The sequence below is a fragment of the Phalaenopsis equestris genome, unplaced genomic scaffold (assembly GCF_001263595.1).
Source record: "Phalaenopsis equestris unplaced genomic scaffold, ASM126359v1 Scaffold217343, whole genome shotgun sequence".
Classification (NCBI taxonomy): Eukaryota; Viridiplantae; Streptophyta; class Magnoliopsida; order Asparagales; family Orchidaceae; genus Phalaenopsis; species Phalaenopsis equestris.
The window spans coordinates 17,751-40,486 of record NW_018235871.1 but is presented as its reverse complement, the minus strand read 5'-3'; the positions used below and the strand labels follow the sequence as shown (position 1 = coordinate 40,486).

Sequence of the window (22,736 nt, the reverse complement as noted above, 5' to 3'; positions counted from 1 at the left end):
ACTGGAAGTAGTATTGGAAGAAAACTTCATGAAGGGGTTTGTTGAGCGCGAGGATTAGGAGAAACTAGGGAATTAGTGTTGTTGGTTGAAGATAAAAATACAGTGAAATGGGCTAATAGAAACAACACAAGTAGAGCATCCTGCCAAAATATTACAATTACGATGATACTGAAAACTCAAACAATGGGATTCTAGAAAGAGGTTCCACGGGACGGAATACTGGGCCAAAATTAGGGGTGACATTCAAATGTTTTACAAAGACAAAGATTCAAGAGAAGCGAGCCAAATGATCATATTTTTGGTCTGATAAGAATATTGCCCCATGACCCATTGCAAGGATCGAACCTTACAAGTTATCATAGTGTGTGATGAGGAGGTAGACGACGAAGAAATAGCGGAGGAAGTCTCATTAAAATCAGTTGTGAAGTTAACAAAGAACTACACTATGAAACTTCGGGAAAGATTGGAGAGCAAGATTCCAATCAGGATATAGTGGTGTTGGCAGATAGTGGGGTCACCCACAACTTTATCTCTACTCAAATAATAAAGCAAATGGGGCTTAAGATGGTCGAAACAGAAAGTTTTAGAGTCATGATGGGGACAAGACAGGTGGAGATGAGCAGGGGAGTTTGTAAATGGGTGCTTTTAACACTGCAAGGTATTTTGATGATGAAAAATTTTCTTTTGAATTTAGGGAACACTGTTGTGATATTATATATGAAAGTTTACAGTCCTTAGGGGAGACTAAGATGAATTGAAAACTCCTGACAATGGAGTTATAGGAGGGAGACAAGATGAGTGCTTCGTGGTGACCCTAGTTTGTGCAAGACCTTAATGATACTCAAGATCATGATTAGGATAATACAGGACGCAAGGTTATGATTCTTGACCAAGTTGCATAGCATGGAAGAGACACGTGACACAGAGTTGGCAGAGTTTCCGACACCGATCCAACCTCTCCTATAACAACTTGCAAAACATTTCTAGTTGCCACACGGGTTGTTGCTTCGGAGGGAACACGAGCATGCAATGGCCCTAAGAGCAAGGGTTTCTCCCATTAGTGTGTTGCTACCTTCAGAGCTTCAATTCAACGCTAATAGAGCTGGTTAAATCTTAGGGTAAAAAAAAGGAGGCGATCAAATTGAGGAGAAGGAGCTCAAGCTTTACATAGATTAAAAAGACCCGTTGACAACACTTTGCAATGATCCAAAAACTAACATTATTATTCTTAGTGGAAGTGATAGAAGTGTCTTAGATGATAATTTTGGGGAATACAATATGTGGTTGGCAGCAGAAAATGGGAAATTTTTGTATCTTATATACGGAAAGTGGATGACTACAAATCTAGAAAATATTAACAAGGATTGGGTTAAAAGTGTGAAGCATGTTTTCGAGTATTTTACAGAAAGAACTCATAGGTATCACTTTGACCATCGGAGGCCTCACTTGAATAGAACTACAAATATGCAAATGTTGAATATGGAAGAATTCAAGCAAGGGACATCCTACAACATCTATGAACAGGTCCAATATCTAATGTTGCTCTTAATGTTGTCCTAGTCAGTTGAATAGTTGAGCTTCGTACAATGGGAGTCACTAAGGGTAATGCAATTGATTGAATATTGGGAGAAACTATGCAAAACAAGAACATGGTTACACCAATAGATTATGTTTTATGCATCGGGGCCTTCTGGGGAGAGGATGAAGAAAAGAAAATTCTATTAGAGCCACTTGAGTTAAAAGGGTGCGCCATGAATTGACAAGTGGGAAAGAGGTGTTGATTAAATGGAAAATATTGTAGAATATGACGTTACGTGAGAGCCATAGAACTAGATCCAGCAGCACTTTTATCTCTTCCACCATGAAGACAATGTGTCATTTTGAAGTTGGAGTAATATTAAACCAGGTGCCTACGAAGCTGTCTACGAAATAATTTGAAAATTTATGTTCGGAGCAAGACTAAAAAAAAATTTAGTAATTTGCTAGTTATTATTATGGGCATAAATAAGGCTTAATATGTTTAGGATTATTTAATGTGTGATTGTTATCTTGAGTCTTATAGTTAAGGTTTGGGAAAGATCGTCTATTTCTCAAATTATAGGTGTTAATTTTTATGTATTTGAGACTATATTGTTTTGATTTGGCACCAATGGAATAGAATCGATTATTTCTGCCCTAATTACTGTTGAAACTTGCCTCGTTCCTATTACATAGCAAGGATTTTATACTCACACCCTTTTTATCTACTATTCTTCAACCATATTAGATAACTTTTGTTAGCTAAAGATCTCTCATTATACTTTTTCCGTTCCAAAAATCTTTTTGGATGATGGGGAAGATGGCTGTTGCTGATTAAGCAAATTTTCTAGAGTTCCATTCATTATGTACTGTGAGGTGGTCTAAAATGATCACATAAAGTAAAATTTGAAATGAAGAGCAAAAAAAAGCAACGAGTTGAGAACAAACTAATTTTACATGCCAAACTCAATATCTCTAATTCCATCAATAGTCATTTTGTCGCCTCTTCATCGCAATATGCACTAATACTTTCATAAAATTTAGGTCCACAAGATTTTGTTCCAACTGAAGTATTCTTAGAGCATATGAAGGACAACAGCTGGAAGTACCTCTCCAAAAGACCAAATGATGGAGATCTTCCTTGTCCATACTGCTGGAATAAGTACCTTACAATGTCACCTGTACTGGATTTCTTAAAAATCAAAAAACATGAATGCTATGTCACTATGCTCTAAAAGCAGAGCTCTTAAGTATAAGCAAGAGAATTTTCTAAGAAAACAACATCAATAGAAAATAGTATGCATTACAGTTTGTCAAAATATCATAGAAAATAGTCCAGTCCTCGCGCATAACTACAAAAAAGGGGCTACTTATATAACCTAGGAAAAGATAGATTTGGGAATATGTTCAAAGAATATTAAATTACAAACAAATTTCAAGACATTACAACAATCCTATGGTTCCAAAGAATAGGATTCTTTTTCAGAAGAAATAATAGTTAATAGTGCTAATTTGAACAGCATAAAAGAAAGTAAAGAAAGCTTGGCAGAAGGACTGATTAAAGGCATAATCAGCCAAATTCTAACAAAATCTTATAAAAGACTTGTGATTTCAGTAAAAAGTAATAAAGAATTGCTTTGAGACTTACCACTTTCATACATTGAAACATCATTATTTAAGTCAATGAGAAACGGAAACCTGCAAGATATTTTGGATATTATATTTAGGCTTAATTAGTGATTAAAAATGCAAAATAGTGCAGAAGTCAATCATCCAAGTTATGCTGCTCTGGTGAAGCAAATGTACATATTGTGCTACAAAAATAGTTGAAGTTTTAGATAGGAACAAAATTAAAACGACTCGTGCAGATTATTTTAAAAAACCATTCAAAAGAAAAATAATTAGGTGAAACTACACATGCTGATTACTTTAGAAAACCATTCAAACTGTCAAATATACTTCACAAGTTACGAAATTACACATGCTGATTACTTTAGAAAACCATTCAAACTGTCAAATATACTTCACAAGTTATGAAATTACACAATACAGAAATCCATGTCAATCTACCATTCTTTGCTGCAAATCATGCACATTTTCAGTAGCTGCAGGTTCGGTTGCAGTTTTCTTATAAAACAGGATACATAATAAAATGAGAAACGTGTACAAAGAACTAAGACGACTGCTTACTGCTCCTTCCCCCCAATTTTTCGGACTATTTCTCGGTGCCTTCTTGATCCTTTCGGGCAAGGATAGACCTAAATAAAGTGTGTTGGATACACCAATAAGAAACTATGAATGCATAACTGATAAAGCCATAAATCAATCTGTCAAAAACCCAAGTTTCTACATAAAATTTGGATTCCTATGTAAATATAATTTCATTTTTCCAACAGCAAAGAACTCTATGCAAATGCGTGGCTTGTAAAAAGAAAAAAAAATGAACATGGTGTTATAACAAGTTCTACATAGTATAATTTTCTCTGTACCTCTGAAGAAAGATCCAGTTCAGTCATGGCCTCTCGCACTCTCCTACAAAACGGGCAAGCCTCTGTTGGCAAATAATAACAACACCCCACTTGTAAATCATTTCAATTCCTAAGAGGAAGAATGCAGATAAATATTCAAGATAGAATAAAAAAACGAGAAGAATTGAAAGCACAAATTAAATTAATTTAAGATGTCTAAGAAGGTGGCTTGATAGTATCCACTAAAGGATCAGAAGGTTACCAAACTCATAAACCTGCAACATGGGTGGATTTTGGCTGTGTACGGTGCCAGTTAATGATCTTGAACCCCATGGAAGCCTTGCCACACTAGACAATGAAGATGTTGTGACCTGCAATGATGCATGAATCTAAATTATAATATTATGCAACCTTGTCGTAGCTACACGTAAAAATTTAAAATTATTAAAAGATGACATGTCTCAGAGATCTAAAAAAAAGAAAAAAAAAACAACATGCCATTTTGACCTTGAAAGCATTTTAGTTGGGCTGTAATAGTAAGCTATAGAAGTTTATTTGTAACATATATCAAATGAAATTTAACTATATGAACAGAAAAGCTTCATGATACATCCACTTAAGGCTCTTGGGGACCACAATTATATGAATGTGCTTAACCGGAATGATCAAGAGAAAAGTGCCATGGTATACATATATCAAAACCCCCAAGGGCAATTGAACTTCCAAACCTCCGATTTCTTCCTCAAGGTGTAATTCTGACCAAATAGAGAAGGTGTGGGGGGCTTTTAACTTCACAAGCACAAGTTGAGGGCTTCTTCCAACGGCCATTTGAGGGGAAGCTATAGTTTTGGCCCACCCATAAAAATTTGGCAGCCTTAACTATGAGGTTTATTTATTTGTTCCTTTTTTATATGTCTACGGTACAAGATTTTTTTTCTAGTGAATTGATCCTTGCTTTCTTTGTTGTTCTCAATGAGAATGGTAAGGGCCCGTTAGTTTCAAAAAACTAATATCAGGGCATAATTGTGAAGATGTCGTTATCTAGAAGATTAATATTTTATTCCAACACTATTAGTTATGGAGTTGAAATATTTAATGAGAATAATTGATTTAAACATATAAAAAAAAGAGAAAGAAAAGAATCAAAATGATTGTAAGGTGCCACTTTAGTCCCAACCAAACATAGAATGTCCAATTTAATCCATGAACGCTTAAAATAAGAGACAAATTATCATGTCATTAAAGGTAATGAAAATTCAGTTAATATTAACAAAAATTATTAGAAATGGGAGCATTTTGGAAACTTACATCTTTTAGAAAACTTTCTACAAAATCAAGTTTTCTACTTACCTCATTTGTGATATAATCTATCAGTAACATTCTCAATATGTGTTACTTCATTTTAAAATATTTTGTGATGAAATTGATGCATATTAAATTTTAAAAATTTAGTAATTATTACTCATGCTTTTTTTATAAAATATCCCAAAGTTAAAAGAAAATCATTTATTGGATTTTATAAAAAAATTTATTAAGTAAATTCCTAAAATACTCACCCTCAATTTTAATATAATCTATTAACTTCAATTTCCATTCTTTTTAACAGTGGAATCAAGTTAGCTCCTATTTTTAGACTTTAGGGACTAAATTGAATCTTTTAATAGTCTCAGACTAAAATGACCTTTTACAGATAATTGGTGACCACTTTGGTCCTTTTCTCATTTAAAAATAAAGATGAGAGCATCTTTATCAAAAGAGATACATAGGATATGTGGAAAGATACAAATCAACATACCAAATCTATTCATCAATCATCTCTGGTTTATTATTTGCATTTTGCATCAAGTGAAATACATCACTACATAAGCATTAAATGCTAAAAACATGCTTCTTTTAAATGTAGCAAATCTCAACATGAAGACTGAAAAGAAAGATATTTTTTCCATTGCTATGCTCTCGACCATTCTCCAATAAGCACATAGAGGCTACTTTTCTATATGGAAAAAAATCTCAATTCCAACATAAAGGTAAAGTTTACTCCTTTTTGTAATGAGTTTAGAAAGTTGTAAGAATAAAGCTCAATTGAAGGCTTATTTGTGAAAATATATAGAAGCTTGCAGAAAGTAAGGAAGATAGATCCAAATCAAAATTCAAGAAGGATAATGTCATTACTCCAAGAAGCCAACGTAGCAAAAAATTGAATATACAATGCTGCAAGAAAAAAAGGCAAGTCTAAATTTAAAGCAAAATTGGAGGTGGTAAAACAAAATGATTATCTAGTATCATACTACTGTTTGTAAAGTATCGTGTTTCCTCCACAAAAGGTTAGATTTTTATGTACCGAGCAATGATATTATCTATAATTTTGTTGGGATGAGATCATTCAAATCAAGACATGAAGATACAAAAGCATTGGAAGAGGTGAGACATATGTCAGCTTTGAAGAGAAACCATCTCTTTAGCTTTTTTTGGGCTTCAGTGGGTGTAGATAAACCTTATCTCTTTAGCTTATTTGGGCTTCAATGGATATAACTATAGAAGGGATAGTGAATATTTTCAAGGGAACGATGATTTTGGTGAAAACTAGAAAGCATGGTGATCTTTACTTCCTCCAAGAAAGTACAGAGACAGGTGCAAATCAATTCTCCCTCAAATAAATTATCTTAATTATGGTACAATAGACTTGGGCATACGTCGAAGCAAGGCCTATTAATACTTAATAAGAGAGATTTACATTCTCGACAAAAGCATTGAAATCTTAGATTTTTGTGAGCACTACATTTTTTGAAAGGATCACATATTAAAAATCATTGCAGGAATTCATAAAACCAAGGATGCCTTGAACTACAATCATTCTAACTTATGAAGCATTGTCGTCAACATTAGATCAAAGGGTGGATGTCCGCGCCCCTTTTTGTTCTGACCAAAAATATGGCTTTCTTTGTGTCTGTCCTTTTTCAAATCCCCCTTTCTAGGTCACCATCGTTTTGGAAAATCAAATGAAGAAAGGTAAAACAAAAAAATGGACAAAAACTAGCAAGAAACGAAAATAGTAGAGACGAAGGCATTTATATAGAATAGTCCTTGTAATATAAACAGGAAAAGAGCGGCCCACAAGAATCAGACCATGCTCGACCTGAGAAATATACGAGAAAAATCCTATAGAAAGATCCTCATAACCAAACCAGATGACAAAATTAAATTTATTTTATTCTGAGTTCAAGATACCACCCGCATCCTCATTGTCAATTCCAAAATAGGAGGGAGAAAGCCCAAGAAGAATCACCAAAAAAGTTGTTGAGTTTGCTTTAAATTAGTCTTTTGGAATATAGGCAATAATGTAGATTATTAACAGTCCCAATATGGGAAATCCTCAAGTTTTCAAGGCAAAACTAGGCCACCAGGTAGAGAGTGAATCATCATAACCTAACGGGTAAATGTCACTAAGCTGAGAGGGCTTATGATACACGTCTACAAAGACACGAAAAGGAAAATGACTATGTTCAAAGAGGGTAGATCAACAAGTAGGTCGGAGAAAAAAAAAGCTAGACAGATGCACATAGCCTGGTAAAGGCCTCGTGGACTCATCCTCTTAGACTATTGGGACACTAGATATACTAAGTTGTGAAGGTAGTCGACCCAACCCAACTGGGGTCTTAAGGAACTCATGTGTTATAGCATTTGAAGCGATTCAGCATATTCAAAGAAAAAAAAAAGAAACATCTAAGCTCCTATGACTCAAATTGGATTAAAAAGGAGAATATGGATTATACTTGCCAATAATGCAGACAGAAAACCTATCAGAAAAAAGAGGAAACAAATGACTTGGCTACAAAGCTAAGTCACCCCAAAAAGGACTAATAATCTCGTATGTATCAGGAAACCTCTAATATCTTATATTGCACTAGAGAACAGCATAATCGTATAAAACAAATGTTGGGCCAGTCCGATTGGAAAGCAAGAGTACATTCCTTGGGTAACGCACTATGAAATTCTAAGCGTGGAGACCCTACTAGTATGCTCGGGGGTATTATTCATGTAGTTATGATTGTTTTAAAATTGATTCGAAGGTCATACAGAAAACTAAATGCATGAAATAAAATAATAGAATTTAACTCTTGAATATTTTAGTCCTAAATTTAATTAGAGATTGTTTTTTCTTAAATTAAATTTTATAGAAAAGATTTTATCCTAATGAGCCCAGTCATGATTGTATCCAGACAAACCACAAACATAAGAATGTTGAAAAATAAACACTCAATATAAAAGAATAAGAAGCCAATAGCGCCGCTTATAATCCCAAAAAAGAATAATGTGATCGGACTCCGCTTATACATATCTGATCTTAAAATTATACAACAAAGATATAATCTGAAATTAAGGTACTAGACAAGAACAACAACTCCTATTCCTCTCCACACGGTCTCTGCTCCAAGCTCCAAAACTCATGCTCATACATTATTTTTATTACAGACTCTCGTAGAGGATTTTAAAAGTACATAAGAAAGTCAAAAAATAAAACTCGACCTGTAAAACAGAGGTTAGTACGAGCTATATCATGTAATGTGTAAAAAGATCATATTTGACTGGATGAGAGCTAAATAACACCTGCAAAAAATATGTCAATCAAAATCATAACTAATCTCTTCTCTTTTAGATAATGACACCTACAAAGAAGAATCCACCTTAATATATTAATGCGTAAGTCTCACACCTAGTAAAGCGTGCAAAAAGGCATTCAAAATGTGCAACAGCTAACAAGAGCCAAAGAATATTAGTGTGCACCACAAAATCCTAACTATACCCTATACCTAGTTATACATAGGAACCACAATGTATTGTCTAACCATTATCTATGGGTAAGACATATAGTGCAGGAGCTAAAAGTCTTTCTGTAGGATCCTGACGTGGTCACCAAGCTGGCCCTATCCCTAGCATCTGAAGAAACTAGCCCTTGGCGGAGGTTAGCCAAGGCCATGCTAGGAACGATCCTATGAGATCTAGTCATAATAGGATAATTCTCATTACCCGACTGAATAAACCAGCAGGCAAAGCTCATTTCCCTATTACAACCTTAGGTTAAACTAAGGGTACCTGAAGCTTTGCCACTAATGTGTTGACTCATGCAACCTAGACCTATAAAAGGAAAACAAATGTTTCACTCGGACTAAGCAAAACACATGGTGCATTAAAAATGCACAATATACAAGTCGCATTAATGGGAAGCTAAGCCCCGAAGCACGGCACACAAAATCAACATAGTATGTTTAAGGCAAGAAGGGCAAACTAATGCAACAAAGGCATCACACAAGTGAGTGCAATAAATGCATACTAAATCCAGTCATGCATGGGTCAAACAACACAATAAATTTGACCCTGAACCAGAAGGGTGACACCACGGGATCATGTAAATAATCTCGGAATACCCACCTTCCATCCTAGAAAAGATGCTAGATACGATGGTGTTAGAGCACAAAATATGCAACAAAGGCACAACTAGCATGCAACAAAACAAAGGTGGAATGACATGCGAGAGACGTCCAACAACAAGCAAACACGCTCTCCTAAGCAGCAGCGGGGCTTCAACACTTTACTACACACCTCACAAGGAATTCTAATAAAACTGAGAATAGAAGAGAATGAGCACTCACATTGGCGAGTAACATAATCAACATAAGTCCAGCCGATTGGTCTGAAAAAGCATAACCATCACCCATGCGTAAGGGTGTACCAACAATTTGGGAAAGCGAGCATTTGGGTCAGCCACCTATAAAGATAAAAGTCCACCTATTCGAGATAACCAGACTCGGTCAAAAACAAGCCCGAATGAGCCAAAGTAGGCCACCACCCATACAGAAGAGTATACCAATGACCAAAAGGAAGATTATTGTGTTTCCCGCCTTTCAAAAGTCAGGAGAAGATAACTCCAATCTAGTAAGATATGGTGTCGACTAATCGACGGGTGTTCTGTATTTGTTGCATCAAACATAAAGTGGTGCATCGACTACATGACGTTATGTCGGCATCCTGACTCATACGAGGAGACCGTAGTGATGTATTCCTATCAATGGGAGACATAACACAGGACCAAAGAGAAAAGGTAGATGTCGTGACATCAAGACTGGCGCCACTTGGCCCAAGTGGAAATAAAGCCCACTTGGGGCCACGAAGCTAAAACAACACTACGGCCCAGTCATATGGATCTATCGCTTTGCCGCCGAAAAAATGGCAACTAGTGCCAATTGAAACTGAACTGGGCAGTTTGCGCCCACGTGGAGGCGATGTCGTGTGGCTACCCGTTGGGTTAAATAGTAGTCAAGGACTGAGAAAATGGAATTGAGCCCATGTCACACTCCAAAAAAAAAAAATAAACAATGTGGAAATGTTTGAAGGACAACATTGCAGCATGGGGGCAAAACTACTACTTAATCAATACCTATGATTTGTACTAAATTTTATTTAATATCAAATTAATGTCCGCTCTAATTCAAATAAATAATTGTAAAATTTATTTTCACATTTCAAACAAATCATTCATACATTTATTATTATAATATTTATTGTTATTACATATATACAAACCAAAAAATTTATATTATTAAAATATAGAACATAATTCTTAGCTCGATAGCTTGGCACGGCTTCCTTTTCCTTAATCATCACACAGGCTTCGCCTCCTCTTCTTTTGATGTTTTATCCCGCACAAGCTCGGACCAACTCCGCCTTCTTCTTTCTTCCTCTTCATGCGAAAAGGGCTTCGACGATATGCGAAAGGCTCTCCTCTTTCACACTACAAGGGTAGGGTTAGACAGCCTCCCGCACCTCTTCTTCCTTCACACAGAAACCGCACACAGAGCCTTCCTCCTTCACGTCAGAGCTCTTGGCATTTCCCTCTTCAAATGTCATCAAATCTCCAGTAAGAAAGATCTCTCTTTCTTCTTCTTCTTCTTTCTCCTTATCCCACTCTCAATCTCTAAAACACTTTGACAGTCTTCTCTATCGCTGTCTCTTGTGCACTCTTCTATTCCTTCCTTTTGGCTCGAATGAAATGTTTGATATCTAGAAGAACCCAATCGAGACGATAATTGATTTGAATCATCAAAGATCCAACTAAAATCCATTTTCTTTTATTTTGTTTTATTTTATTTTAAATTTTTCTTATTTTATTTCGATTATTACAATCTTCTTTTCTTATAAATATTTCGTCCTCGAAATTTAAAATATATAAACATAATTCTAACCTTTAGCCTCAAATCACTTCTCATTGAAAACTCTAGATTTCATTCATCAAGATGAATCGTGAACACAAAAAATAAAGTTTTGATACTAGATAACTCAACTAACATTTCCTATCAACTCAAACATGATAACATAATAAAGATAACATCACATCTAAAGCAAAGTAACATAACTAAAATAACATACACCATCTGAAATAGAAAATATACTATATAGTCCATATGAGCATCATCATCAACATCAACAGCAGGTCCTTCAATCTTTCTTTGTAAGGGCATATATGTTGACCTCATTTTTTGTGAGGTCTCTTACTCTTCTTAGAGCCTAGGATCTAACTTTATTTAGGGTTTCCTACCGACCCTCTTAGAAGACTAGTCTAGGAACCGCACCAACTAGAAATTCGAGCCACTCTTGACTCCTCGCAGTTTCATATGACCGATTCTAAATCCTCAACACTTAATTGAGTCGATTAAAACCAACATAACGAAGCTCAAGTTGAGTATCTATAGGATCTAAAGCCTTAGGAAACCCTTCATGTCGTCTGCACACACTCACAATACACGAATACCACAATACGCGCGTCAATGCACACAATTATCGAAATCCACGTCACCTGCACCTGTAGAAGGCTTCGTGATTGATCAAACTCGAATCAATTGTTGAAACGATCGCTCACGAGCGATAATTTTGAAGAAATTTGAGTTTGGCGCATTTTTGACCTGACCATCGACGAAGTCGTCTGGGCGACCACAGATGACGAAAGAGACCACGTCGGCGCGTCCAGGACGTTGAATTTAGCTAAGGAGGACACCCATTTCGATACAGCCTCGCATATGAGCGGAAGCGTAAAAATTGGGGAATTTAAATACTTTATATATTATTATTATTATTATTATTATTATTATTATTATATATATACATATATATATATATATATATATATATATATTAATATAGCATAGGTTGGCTGAGGGGTTTTATTTTCCCCTGAATCCCCAGCCACGGTTGCCCTCTTGGTTCCGTCCCCTCAATTGAGCCCTAGCGCGCAAGTGAGGGGACGGAACCAAGAGTATGGGTTGGTCTCGACATCACTTAACGAGGATTTGACATCACTTAACGCTCCACTTGATTTATATTCTTCAGAGGCTTTCTGACCAAGAGAAGAGCAATATCTAGCAATATGACTAGGCCGACAACATCAATAGCATATATTAGAGCCCATCAAACATTAACATTTATGTTGTCTTACACATTTAGACAAATGACTATAGTACTTTAATTTGTATTTATACTAAATCCACTTGAACTGAACTTGGGCTTCTTCCCAATAGATCCCTTCTGATTAATCTATATGCTCTCCTTTATCAATAGTCTTCCTCTTGAGTGTCTTTTTACGCTTATGAATAATATGATAATTAATCTCCACTCGTCGAGTCCGCTCTACTAAAACTGAGTAATCATCAATTCCCAATGATACCAACGGGCGCCTGATCGAATCCTCCAATCCAAAAAGAAATCTATAATACTTTTCTTTTACAATGGCGATCAACTATGAAGGATATATTGACAGCGTTGTGAACTTTGTTTCGTACTGCATGACTTTTTCAGCACGTACTAATCTGATAAATTTGTCCTGCATATGTCTTTGAACGGATTGGGGTACAAACCACTTTTTGAAAGCTCCACAAACTCCTCCCAACTTACCAACATGTTGAATGAGTCCCCTAGTCTGTCCTGACGTTTCCCACACCACCACCTTTCAACTTCTTCATCCAACACAAATGTAGCTAATGACATTCTTCTTTCATCCAGACAAAGCCATACTATCAAAATTTTCTCAAATTGCATCAGTCAATTCCTTGCTTCAATTGAATCTTCATTTCTCTTAAACAATGGTGGATGCAGATCTTAAAAAGAATTTAAGTACTTATCCACAACAACTGTCTCATTCCTACTAAGTTGTGGTTTGGTCCTGAATCAATTGTGTCATTGTCGTAATTATTTGGGTTAGGCACTCATTTTCATATTCATAGCAGATGGTGCTTCCTCATTTTCTAACAGACTCCCTCCTATAATCTTGGGTGCATCTATTTAGTTGAATTAACATAATTAATTAGAATTAACTTAAAATTTTTATTTTATTATTATTAATTTCTCTGTAATTATTTGCACTAATTAATTTTAAACATTTCTCTGATACATCATTTGTACAGACGGTCGGACAATGAAAATTAATTTTTTTATGTTCATTTTCTATTAACATTAAGTCAATGAAAAAGTCACTATATAAAAAATATAAAGTAATACAGTTAAATTAATCTAATTTTTTGTTGTTCGCATCTTCTATTAATAATTTTTCTTCTATGGCTCATTTTGTAATCAAACAATTAAGTCTAAAATATTGGTTTGAAACAACATTGAACCCAAATCCAGTGAATACTCATATTTCTAAAATTTTAGTAATACAATGAAAAAGAAAATGATATGCATGTCAGTTTAACTTTATATAAAAAATGTAAGAGCATTTAACGGTTTGTATTATCTAATACGATCTTTCAAGATGATTCTAAATATTAAATGTATTACTGTATCGTTTACATATCAATATATTTTTCATCCATATACAACCATTATAGGAGCACTATTTAAAATTATATCAGGTAAAATATTTCAATATTAATATTTTTTTCCAATTACATAGACAGGTATATTACTTTTCCTCTGTTATTATCATAAAAATGTGAAATTCATCATAGTCAGGCATGCACATACAAACAATCAAAATAGTCAATCTCATGCTTATTTTTTTCAAAATATTTGATACATAATATAATACTTTGAATTATGCCTTTAATTGACATTTACAATGATCAATGACATACAATTTAATATAACCAAATAAACTTAAACAATAAATAATTTTTTTTACAACATAAAAATCTATATGAACAATTAACATATTTTATTAGATAGAAGAAATCAAATACTACAATAATCTAAAACCACAAATACTCGCCTCAATACAACATGACATATCTTAAATCTTCAAACACGCTTAATCATTATCTCCAATAGTTAACTTTCTATAATATCATAAAAAAATAAACTTTTAAGCATAATTAATTATGTTTAATTAATCTTTTGATTAATTATATTATTTTAATTGTTGATTAGAAATTTTATTTTAAATATTCATGTTATTTTAATTTGACAATCAAAACTACAACTTAAACATCAAAGATTTTTATTAAATATTATTCAATATCAATTAATGTCCACTCTAAATTTAAATAAGTAATTGTAAACTTTGTTTTCACACTTCAAATAAATTCTTCATATTATTATTATCATAATATTTATTGTTATTACAAACATACAAACCAAAAATTTTATGTAATTAAAATATTAAACTTATAATTCTTACCTCACTAGCCCGACACAGTTTTCCCTCTCCATTGCATGGGCTCCGCCTCCTCTTCTCTTGTGTTTGAACCCGTGTAGGCTGGATTGACTCTGCCTTCTTCATGTCACGACCCGAACCAGAGTTTAGAATTAACCAAGGCGGTTACAGACGGTCGGATGGTGTGAATTAAATTTTATACATTAATCAACAATTTAACAGATGAAAGAGTCACAAATCAAATTACTGCCCGTTTGGCACCGCAGTGCAGCATAAGACAGCGAAGCGCGAGCGTTTGGGAGGACTTAGGGAGCGCGACATGCCAGCATTTCGGGAAAAAACTGGCCGCGAATCGAACCCTGCGGCCCATAGTCAAGCGATGGTTTATTACATACCTTACCGTCGTCGTGTCGCTCCTGCCCTCACCCTCTATTCGAAGTCGAATCGCGCTCCTTCTATCACTCCTCTGTTGTTCGGGTCGCTCGTCGCTCCTGCCCTAACTCTCACCGCTCCTCTGCTTTTTGGGTCGGTCCTCTGCTGTTTGGGTCGATCGCTCCTATGCTGTAAGGATCTTTTATCATCTGCTACTCTTAGATATTTCTTTGATAATTTGAGTAAAAATCCTTTATCATCAGCTCCACCTTCTTTGTTTGTTTGGGTAGCTCGTCACTCTTGCCCTATCGCTTCTCAGCTGCACTAAATTTTTTTTGCTTCAATTGGTTTGTTTTTGTGATTTTTTATATTTAAAAGAAAAGCTCTCTTATATTTACTTGAAAATGGCCAAAATCTAAGTTTTATGTCTCTATTGACTTGAAATGGCCTTATTTAATTTCATTTTTTTTATGAATGAGGCAATATATAGTGGTGATAGTTTCTGCATGCATACATATCTTCAGATCGTTTAACTGGTTTGTATGGATTATTAGCTCTTATGAGTTGTTTGATTATTGTTTAAAGAAGATAGGTTTTAGATGATAGCAGTATTAGGATGTCAATATTTTATGGCAAAGGTAAAGATGGTTGGCTCATGTTGAAGTAGGGCAACACCTAGATGAAATCTTGTTTAATTTTGAGAAATTGTTTTACTATTTGATTTGGGATTTATTGTTTGTTAGAGGAGAGATTCTTTAATCTATTAAATTGTGTGAATGCTCAATGGAGGGATTTATTTACATAGATTAAATTTTGTAATTGTTTTAATATTTAATTTCATTTGAGATTTATTGTTTGTTAGAGGAATTATTGATTTGGGGTTTTTTGTTAAATTATGTAATTGTTTTTGGTTTGTTGAAAACAGTGATGTTAATGCAATGTAAAAGTAAGGTATTATTTTTGGAATTCTTACATGCTTGCAAAGATGGACTCCTATAGCCTATACATATACATCGTTTTTGGAATTACAAATGGATATAAATTTCATTGTTGATATTCATGATGTGGATGTGGCTAGGGTTGACGGTGTGGCTGAGAGTTTCGGATGTGGCTTGCGGTGCCTGGCTTGTTTTTGAGCTATTCTTATTTTCTTTATGTTAATTTGCTTTTTTTTTTATTGTAGAAATATAATGGCTAATAAAGCCAAAGAGATTGGTACGTCTGTATTGTGAGAAAAAGAACGAAAATAATATTTTGTGACTTTTCTCTTCAGAAAATTGAACTGAGATATAGGCCTGCTACTTATTTCAATAAGGAAGGGTGGCAAAATATTATCAAACAATTCAAGGAAAGTAAAGACAGAGAATATAACAAGTTGCAATTGAAGAACAATTGGGATCAACTAAAAAAGAATTGAAAATTTTGAGAAAATTTGAAACAAGAATCAACAGGCTTGGGGTAGGATCCGGTGAAGTGAACCATTGATGCTCCTGAGGAGTGGTGGGCTGAAAGATTTGCGTTAAGCATCTTTGACAATCTTTCATAAATTTTGCAATTTCAATTTTTTTTTTAATTAGAATTTCATTAATTCATTTGTAGGCGGTTCCTGTGACAAAGAAATTTAAAATTTTGTGGAGTTGAGTCTGAGTTGGAGAAGCTGGATCACATGTTTGGGAGGATCATCGCAATGGGGAAATATGCATGCAGCGTAAGCGAGGCAGGGTTTGGTCGCAACCCCGAGAACCTAGGAACCCAGCGATCAGGTGATTCAACTGAAGTCCCAAGCCCGGAGCAGCATGAACTTGAGTTCACTTCCCGTTCTAAGCGTCTGAGGGTTGAGAATAAAAAAAAGGTTGGGGTTGCTTTCCAAAGAAACCAGATATCACAGTTGGTGTCATCTTGCAGCGCAGAACCTCAAAAATCTCATCCAAGCTTTATCGAGCATGCCCTGAAAATTCTAAACGAATCAAGAGAAATTTATAAGGATGAACCACTATAACTGTTTGCGATATAGCTGCTTGAAAATCCGACCCATGGAGATTCTTTCATGATGATGTTTGATGCCCGTAGGGTAACATATCTCCAACGTTTTTTTGAACGCATGAATGTTAGAGAGATTATTTAAATTTGCCATCGCAAGAACATTTCAGATGCTTTTTTATTTGTGTTTGTTGTAATGATTTGGATATTTAAACTATTTGGAACTTTGCTTATAAAATGCATTTATATTTTTAACTTCTTAGCCTTTTGTGGTTGTAACTATTTTATTGATGCTTTTTTATTGGATTGCACGATATTGGTCCATATGGATGCAACTGAAAGAAGATGCAGAAGGAGAATAGTAGATGTCGCATGCTTGATCCAAGAGTATTACAACTCGTACATTGATCGGTCTCCATGCATGGCATCCTCGTATGTCGAGGACAAATGTGTTATGGAGTTGCTTGCAAGCCACCCAACGAGAATTAGCAAAATGTTTCGAATGAAATAAGCAGCTTTCACCGTTCTTTTGAAAGAACTCGGTGGACTTCATGGATCTGTCAGGACGACTTCGCGAGAGGTGTTAGCGATAACACTGTACATACTATCCCATAATGAGTTAATGACAGAGGCTAATTAAGCGATTTCAACACTCCTCCGAAACAATTTGCAGGTACTTCTCAGCCGGGTTGAAGACACTTGTGAGTTTTTTCTCACATGTCATCAAACCCACAGATCCAATGTTCGAACAGACCCAAACAGAGATTTCACACGATAGACGATATATGTTTTTTAAGATAACGTCTCATATTCAATAAAATCAATTTTTAGAGGGCAATGTTTTTTTAGTAACCAGATAATATTTTACCAGCACTGTATTGGAGCAATTGACAGAACACGTGTTGACGCACGTGTTCCAAATAATGAAAAAGTTGCATTTATCGGTCGTTGTGGGAGCCCGACGCATAATGTCAAGGTCATTTGTGATTTTAACTTTTGTTTCACTTTTATTATGGTCGGTTGGAAGGACAGTGCACATGACAGTTAAATTTTCAAAACAGCGAAGTGGAATGCCACTACCAACTCCCACATCCATCTGCAGGTACGCTCCAGTCAGAGCTAATTTCATACTTAATTGTAACCTCAATATTAATTATATATATATATATATATTATATCAGGCAAATACTACTTAATTGATGTTGGATATCCGTTGCAACGATGATATCTCAAGTCATTTCCTAGCATACCAAATTTTGAACGTGCAAGCAACGTAACACAAGGCAGAAAAGAAATGTTCAATAAAAGATATTTATCGTTACGTGATGTCATTGAGAGGACTTTTGGTGTTTGAAAGAAAAAATATGTTATACTCTGCGATATGCATTCAAACCCGTTTTTTCAAACAGGTACAGATTGTAATTGTCACAATGACTCTCCACAATTATATTCGACAACATATATCCCTCAACGACATCGACTTCAGTCAGGCGGACGAGGATCAGAAACATGTACATGCCGAAGCTTTTGAGTACAGTCTTGGGCAGTCTATGACACAGCATGACAATGAAACTTCCACCACCTGTACTGTAGACGGGGAAAGTGCAAGCGAGATGGCAGGATTGAGGTAACATATTATTGATGCGATAGTAGGAGAATGATTAGAGAATTTTTTATTTTATTATTTATAGTTTATTCAGCACTATTGTAATTTTTTCAGTTTCTATTTACCTTTTATTTCTTTGTACATTAGATATCACCTTTACCTTTTATTGTATTGCTTTCAAATGAATTTCTGCTTTAGAAGTGTCAAATATATGGTTGTCATAATTCTTTTACAAACAACATTATTAAACAAGGACAGAATGGTCATTTATCTAGAAACAGTTGTCTCACTAGCTGTTTTCAGACAGCTACAACTCACAACCAGCCAACTTTCCCGCAGCAGTTTTCACGCAACAGCTTCTTGGGACAACTAAGCTGTAGTTAAAAAGCTGAGAAGCTTCAGCTGCCCCAAACAGACTCTTAATTTAAAGTGTTACAATTAAAATTACATCATTGATGGTTGTCCGCGTCTTCTATAAATATTTTCTTGTTTATCGCTCGTTTTTAATAATTTAATTAAAGATAAAAATTTAGTTAAAATAATTATAAGTTAAACAAGTCAGTGAATATTTATACTTCTAAACTACAATAATACAAGAAAAAGAAAAAAATAATATGCATGTCGGTTAAACTTCTTTAAAAATCAATATAAACATTTTAAATGCAATTCAAAGGGGCTTATATTATTATTATATCAATATCATTTATACAATCGTCACAGGAGACACCGTCTAAAAATTGTGTCAATTAAGACATCAATATCAATATTTTTTTTTATTTATGTGCACAAGTATATTTGTGTTCCCCCACCAGTACCATCAAGGGGTGTTTCATCATATTCAGTCATGTAGATACAAGCAGTCATCATAAACATATGTATTCGTTGCATTTAATCTAACATACTATATAAAACACACCAAATGTATGAGTAAATAGCTACAATATTCATAACAATATAATCAATAAAAAAAATATCATCTCAATAAAAATAAAACACACAAATATCATCAACTAGAAACATATTTGAGAATAAACAAACTATTATCATTGTTTAAAAGTACAAATACTCACCTCGACGACGCTTATTTTATTATTTTTCTTATTGTCAATTCTTCTAAAACCGTAAGCCTAAAACATGATATTAAATTTAACTAATTTATTATTTTTAATAAGCAATTTATCTTTTCATTATTTAAGTGTTAAATTTTGCTTTATGTAATCACACTTAACTTCTATTAATTTCTATTAAAAAATATATATATATATATATATATATGATTATTATTATTATTATTATTATTATTATGCATTAATATTAACCTAATTTAGCATAACCTACCTTTATTATGCCACAATGCTTGGCTAGGGCGTGATCGCAAGCAGGGACTTCACACGATAATTGAATCGCACACCCGAGAGCTCATTTGCGACTTCTTCCTCTCTTCCTCTTCTTCTTACATTGGCCTCGTATCCTCGACCCACGCGGAAACTCCTCCCTCTCGTCTTCCTTCACCACAAACAAGCCGCTCAACATAAAAGGTAAGTCGTTCAACAATTTATAGTGTGAAATTTCACCTCCTTAGTTTCCCGACACTTCTTGCTTCTTCTCCCCCTTCATTCATTTACTCGACCCCTCCTTTCCTCTTTCTCTCTTCGGTTGCCCAACCGTTCATTCCATCTTCCCCGATCCTTCGAATCCTCTCCCCCCTTGAAACGGAACTGTTACAATCTTTCTCACTTACAAAAATTTCGCCATCGAAATTTACAAGCAAACTTCAAGGAAGTCAACATTAACTATCCATAAAATTAGAGTCATTCATGAAAAGTAATCACTATAAAAATAAAGACTCGATACAAGGCGATTCAACTATACATAGATATTGAACATAAAAAATGTGCTAATAAAAACACCTAACTAATCAGATCTTTGCCACCAACAACAGCAATAGGTTCTTTAGGCTCACTATGAGTAAGGGAATATACCCGAGATTGAACTGGTTGTCTTATTTGACCTTGGGTCAAAGCTGAAGTTATAAACTCTATCTTTTTCTGCTCGTCTGCAAACTTCTGTGAAGGGTCTCCACCGGATTTCTAATCTTTAACGTTTTTCTGACCAAGACATGAACAATATCTTGTTATATGGTCGGGCTAACGACACTAATAGCAAGTGTTAGAGCCCATCAAACATTCAACTTTATATTGTCTTCCGCACTTAGCACAAGATGCTCCAGTCCTCTAAGTTACACCTCTGGTAACCACCCGAATTATTCTTGGCTTCTTCTCATTAGATCCTTCTGAGTGAGCTTTGTGTTCTTCTGCAGTCTTCCTCTTGTGTCTCTTTATGCTTCTAAGTAAGTTGATAGTCGATCTTCACTCTTCTAGCTCGTTCGACTAATGCCGTGTATTCATCAATCTCTAAAGGTACTAACGACTGTCTGATTGAATCATTTAATAATCTCAAAAGAAATTCATAGCACTTTTCTTATACAGTAGCAATCAATTGTAGTGCATACCTCGATAGTGCATTGAATTTCGTTTCGTACTGCATAACTGTGTTATTTCCTTGCCTCAATTTGATGAACTTGTTTTGCACCTGTCGTCGAGCTGATAGAGGTACTAACCATTCTTTGGATAATTCCACAAATTTCACCCAATTAACCATCATGTTGGGTATGTCCCCTAACCTGTGTTGACGCTGCCCACTCCACCATCTTTTGGCTTCTTCATCCAGCACAAATATCGCCAACAGTACTCTTCTTTCATCTAGAAAGGCAATGTTATCTCGTATCTTCTCTATCCTCATTGGTCAATTCTCTGCTTCAATAGTCTTTTGTTACCTTGAACAGAGCTGGAAGCAGAACTTGAAATATTTTCAAGTATTTATCCACAACAACTGTATTACTTCTGATATGTTGCAATCTAGACTCCTGAATCAATTGAGTCATCGTCATCATCATTTACGTGAGGATATTCGTGTTCACATTTATAGTAAGTTGCAATTCTTTGTTTTCTGTCAGCTTTTCTTCTTCTATGATTTAAGTGTATCACTGTCTGAATGGATAATTATTACTTTGAGTTAACCTTAATTTTTTTTTATAATTATTAAAATTTTCTTATAATTATCCTATTGGTTTTTTCATCAATATTCAATTAATTAATACTAAACCTTGGCTCTGATACCACTTTTATCACGACCCAACCCGAGACTTGAAATTAAGCAAGGCGAATACAAACAGTCGGACGAGGTGAATTAAATTTTCTATATTAATCAACAATTTAACTGATGAAAGAGTCACTAATCAAATTAAATTAAAGCATTACAATTAAAAATTAACTCATTGATGGTTGTCTGCATCTTCCATAAATATTTTTTGTCTATCGCTTATATTTTAATTATTTAATTAAACCTAAAAAATTAGTTAAAACAAATGTGAGCTAAACAAGTCAGTGAATACGTATATTTTTAAACTGCAACAATACAAAGAAAAGAAATAAAACTATGCATGTCAATTAAGCTTCTTTATAAATCAATATAAAAATTTGACATGCTATTCAAAGAAGTTTATATCAATATCATATTAATATCATTTTATTTCTATACAACCGTCACAGGAGACCGTCTAAAAATTGTGTCAATTAAGACACAAAAATATCAATATCATTTTTCATTTAAGTGCACGGATACATTAATATTCCCTCACTAGCATCATCAGGGGTGTTTCATCATAGTCAATCATGCACATAAAAGTAGTCATCATTAACTTTTGTATTCATTGCATTCAATTCAACAAACTATATAAAAAATACACCAAATGTATGAGTAAGTAGCTACAACATCCATAATGACATGACCAATAGAGAAAAGAATATCTCAATCAAAATAAAGCACACAAATATCATCAACTACAAGCATATTTGAGAATAAACAAATTATTATCATTGTTTAAAAGTATAAGTACTCATCACGATGTTGTCAAATGTGTTGTTTGTCTTAACATCAATTCTTCTAAAATTGAAATCCTAAATCGTGTAAATTTTAATTATTAATAAGCTATTATCTTTTCATTACTCAAGTGTTAAATTTGGATTTATGTAATCACACTTAATTTCTACTCTCTCTCTCTCTCTCTCTCTCTCTCTCTCTCTCTCTATAT

At 34.4% G+C, this 22,736-nt stretch overlaps 1 protein-coding gene across 2 annotated transcripts in view; it reads right to left on the bottom strand.

Moving 5' to 3' along the window:
- The window catches only part of LOC110037242, a 31,704-nt gene that overhangs the window by 2,480 nt on the left and 6,488 nt on the right, over positions 1-22,736 (bottom strand). Inside the window, exons 3-7 of one of the 2 annotated variants that reach the window (XM_020741838.1) lie at positions 4,249-4,357; positions 4,008-4,069; positions 3,709-3,776; positions 3,167-3,216; positions 2,628-2,697 (exon numbers count right to left, since the gene is read on the bottom strand). In XM_020741838.1, the coding sequence (XP_020597497.1) occupies positions 2,628-2,697; positions 3,167-3,216; positions 3,709-3,776; positions 4,008-4,069; positions 4,249-4,357 (359 nt within the window). Of the gene's footprint in view, positions 1-2,627; positions 2,703-3,166; positions 3,217-3,708; positions 3,777-4,007; positions 4,070-4,248; positions 4,358-22,736 lie in introns of both variants that reach the window. The other variant, XM_020741839.1, reaches the window with a different exon arrangement.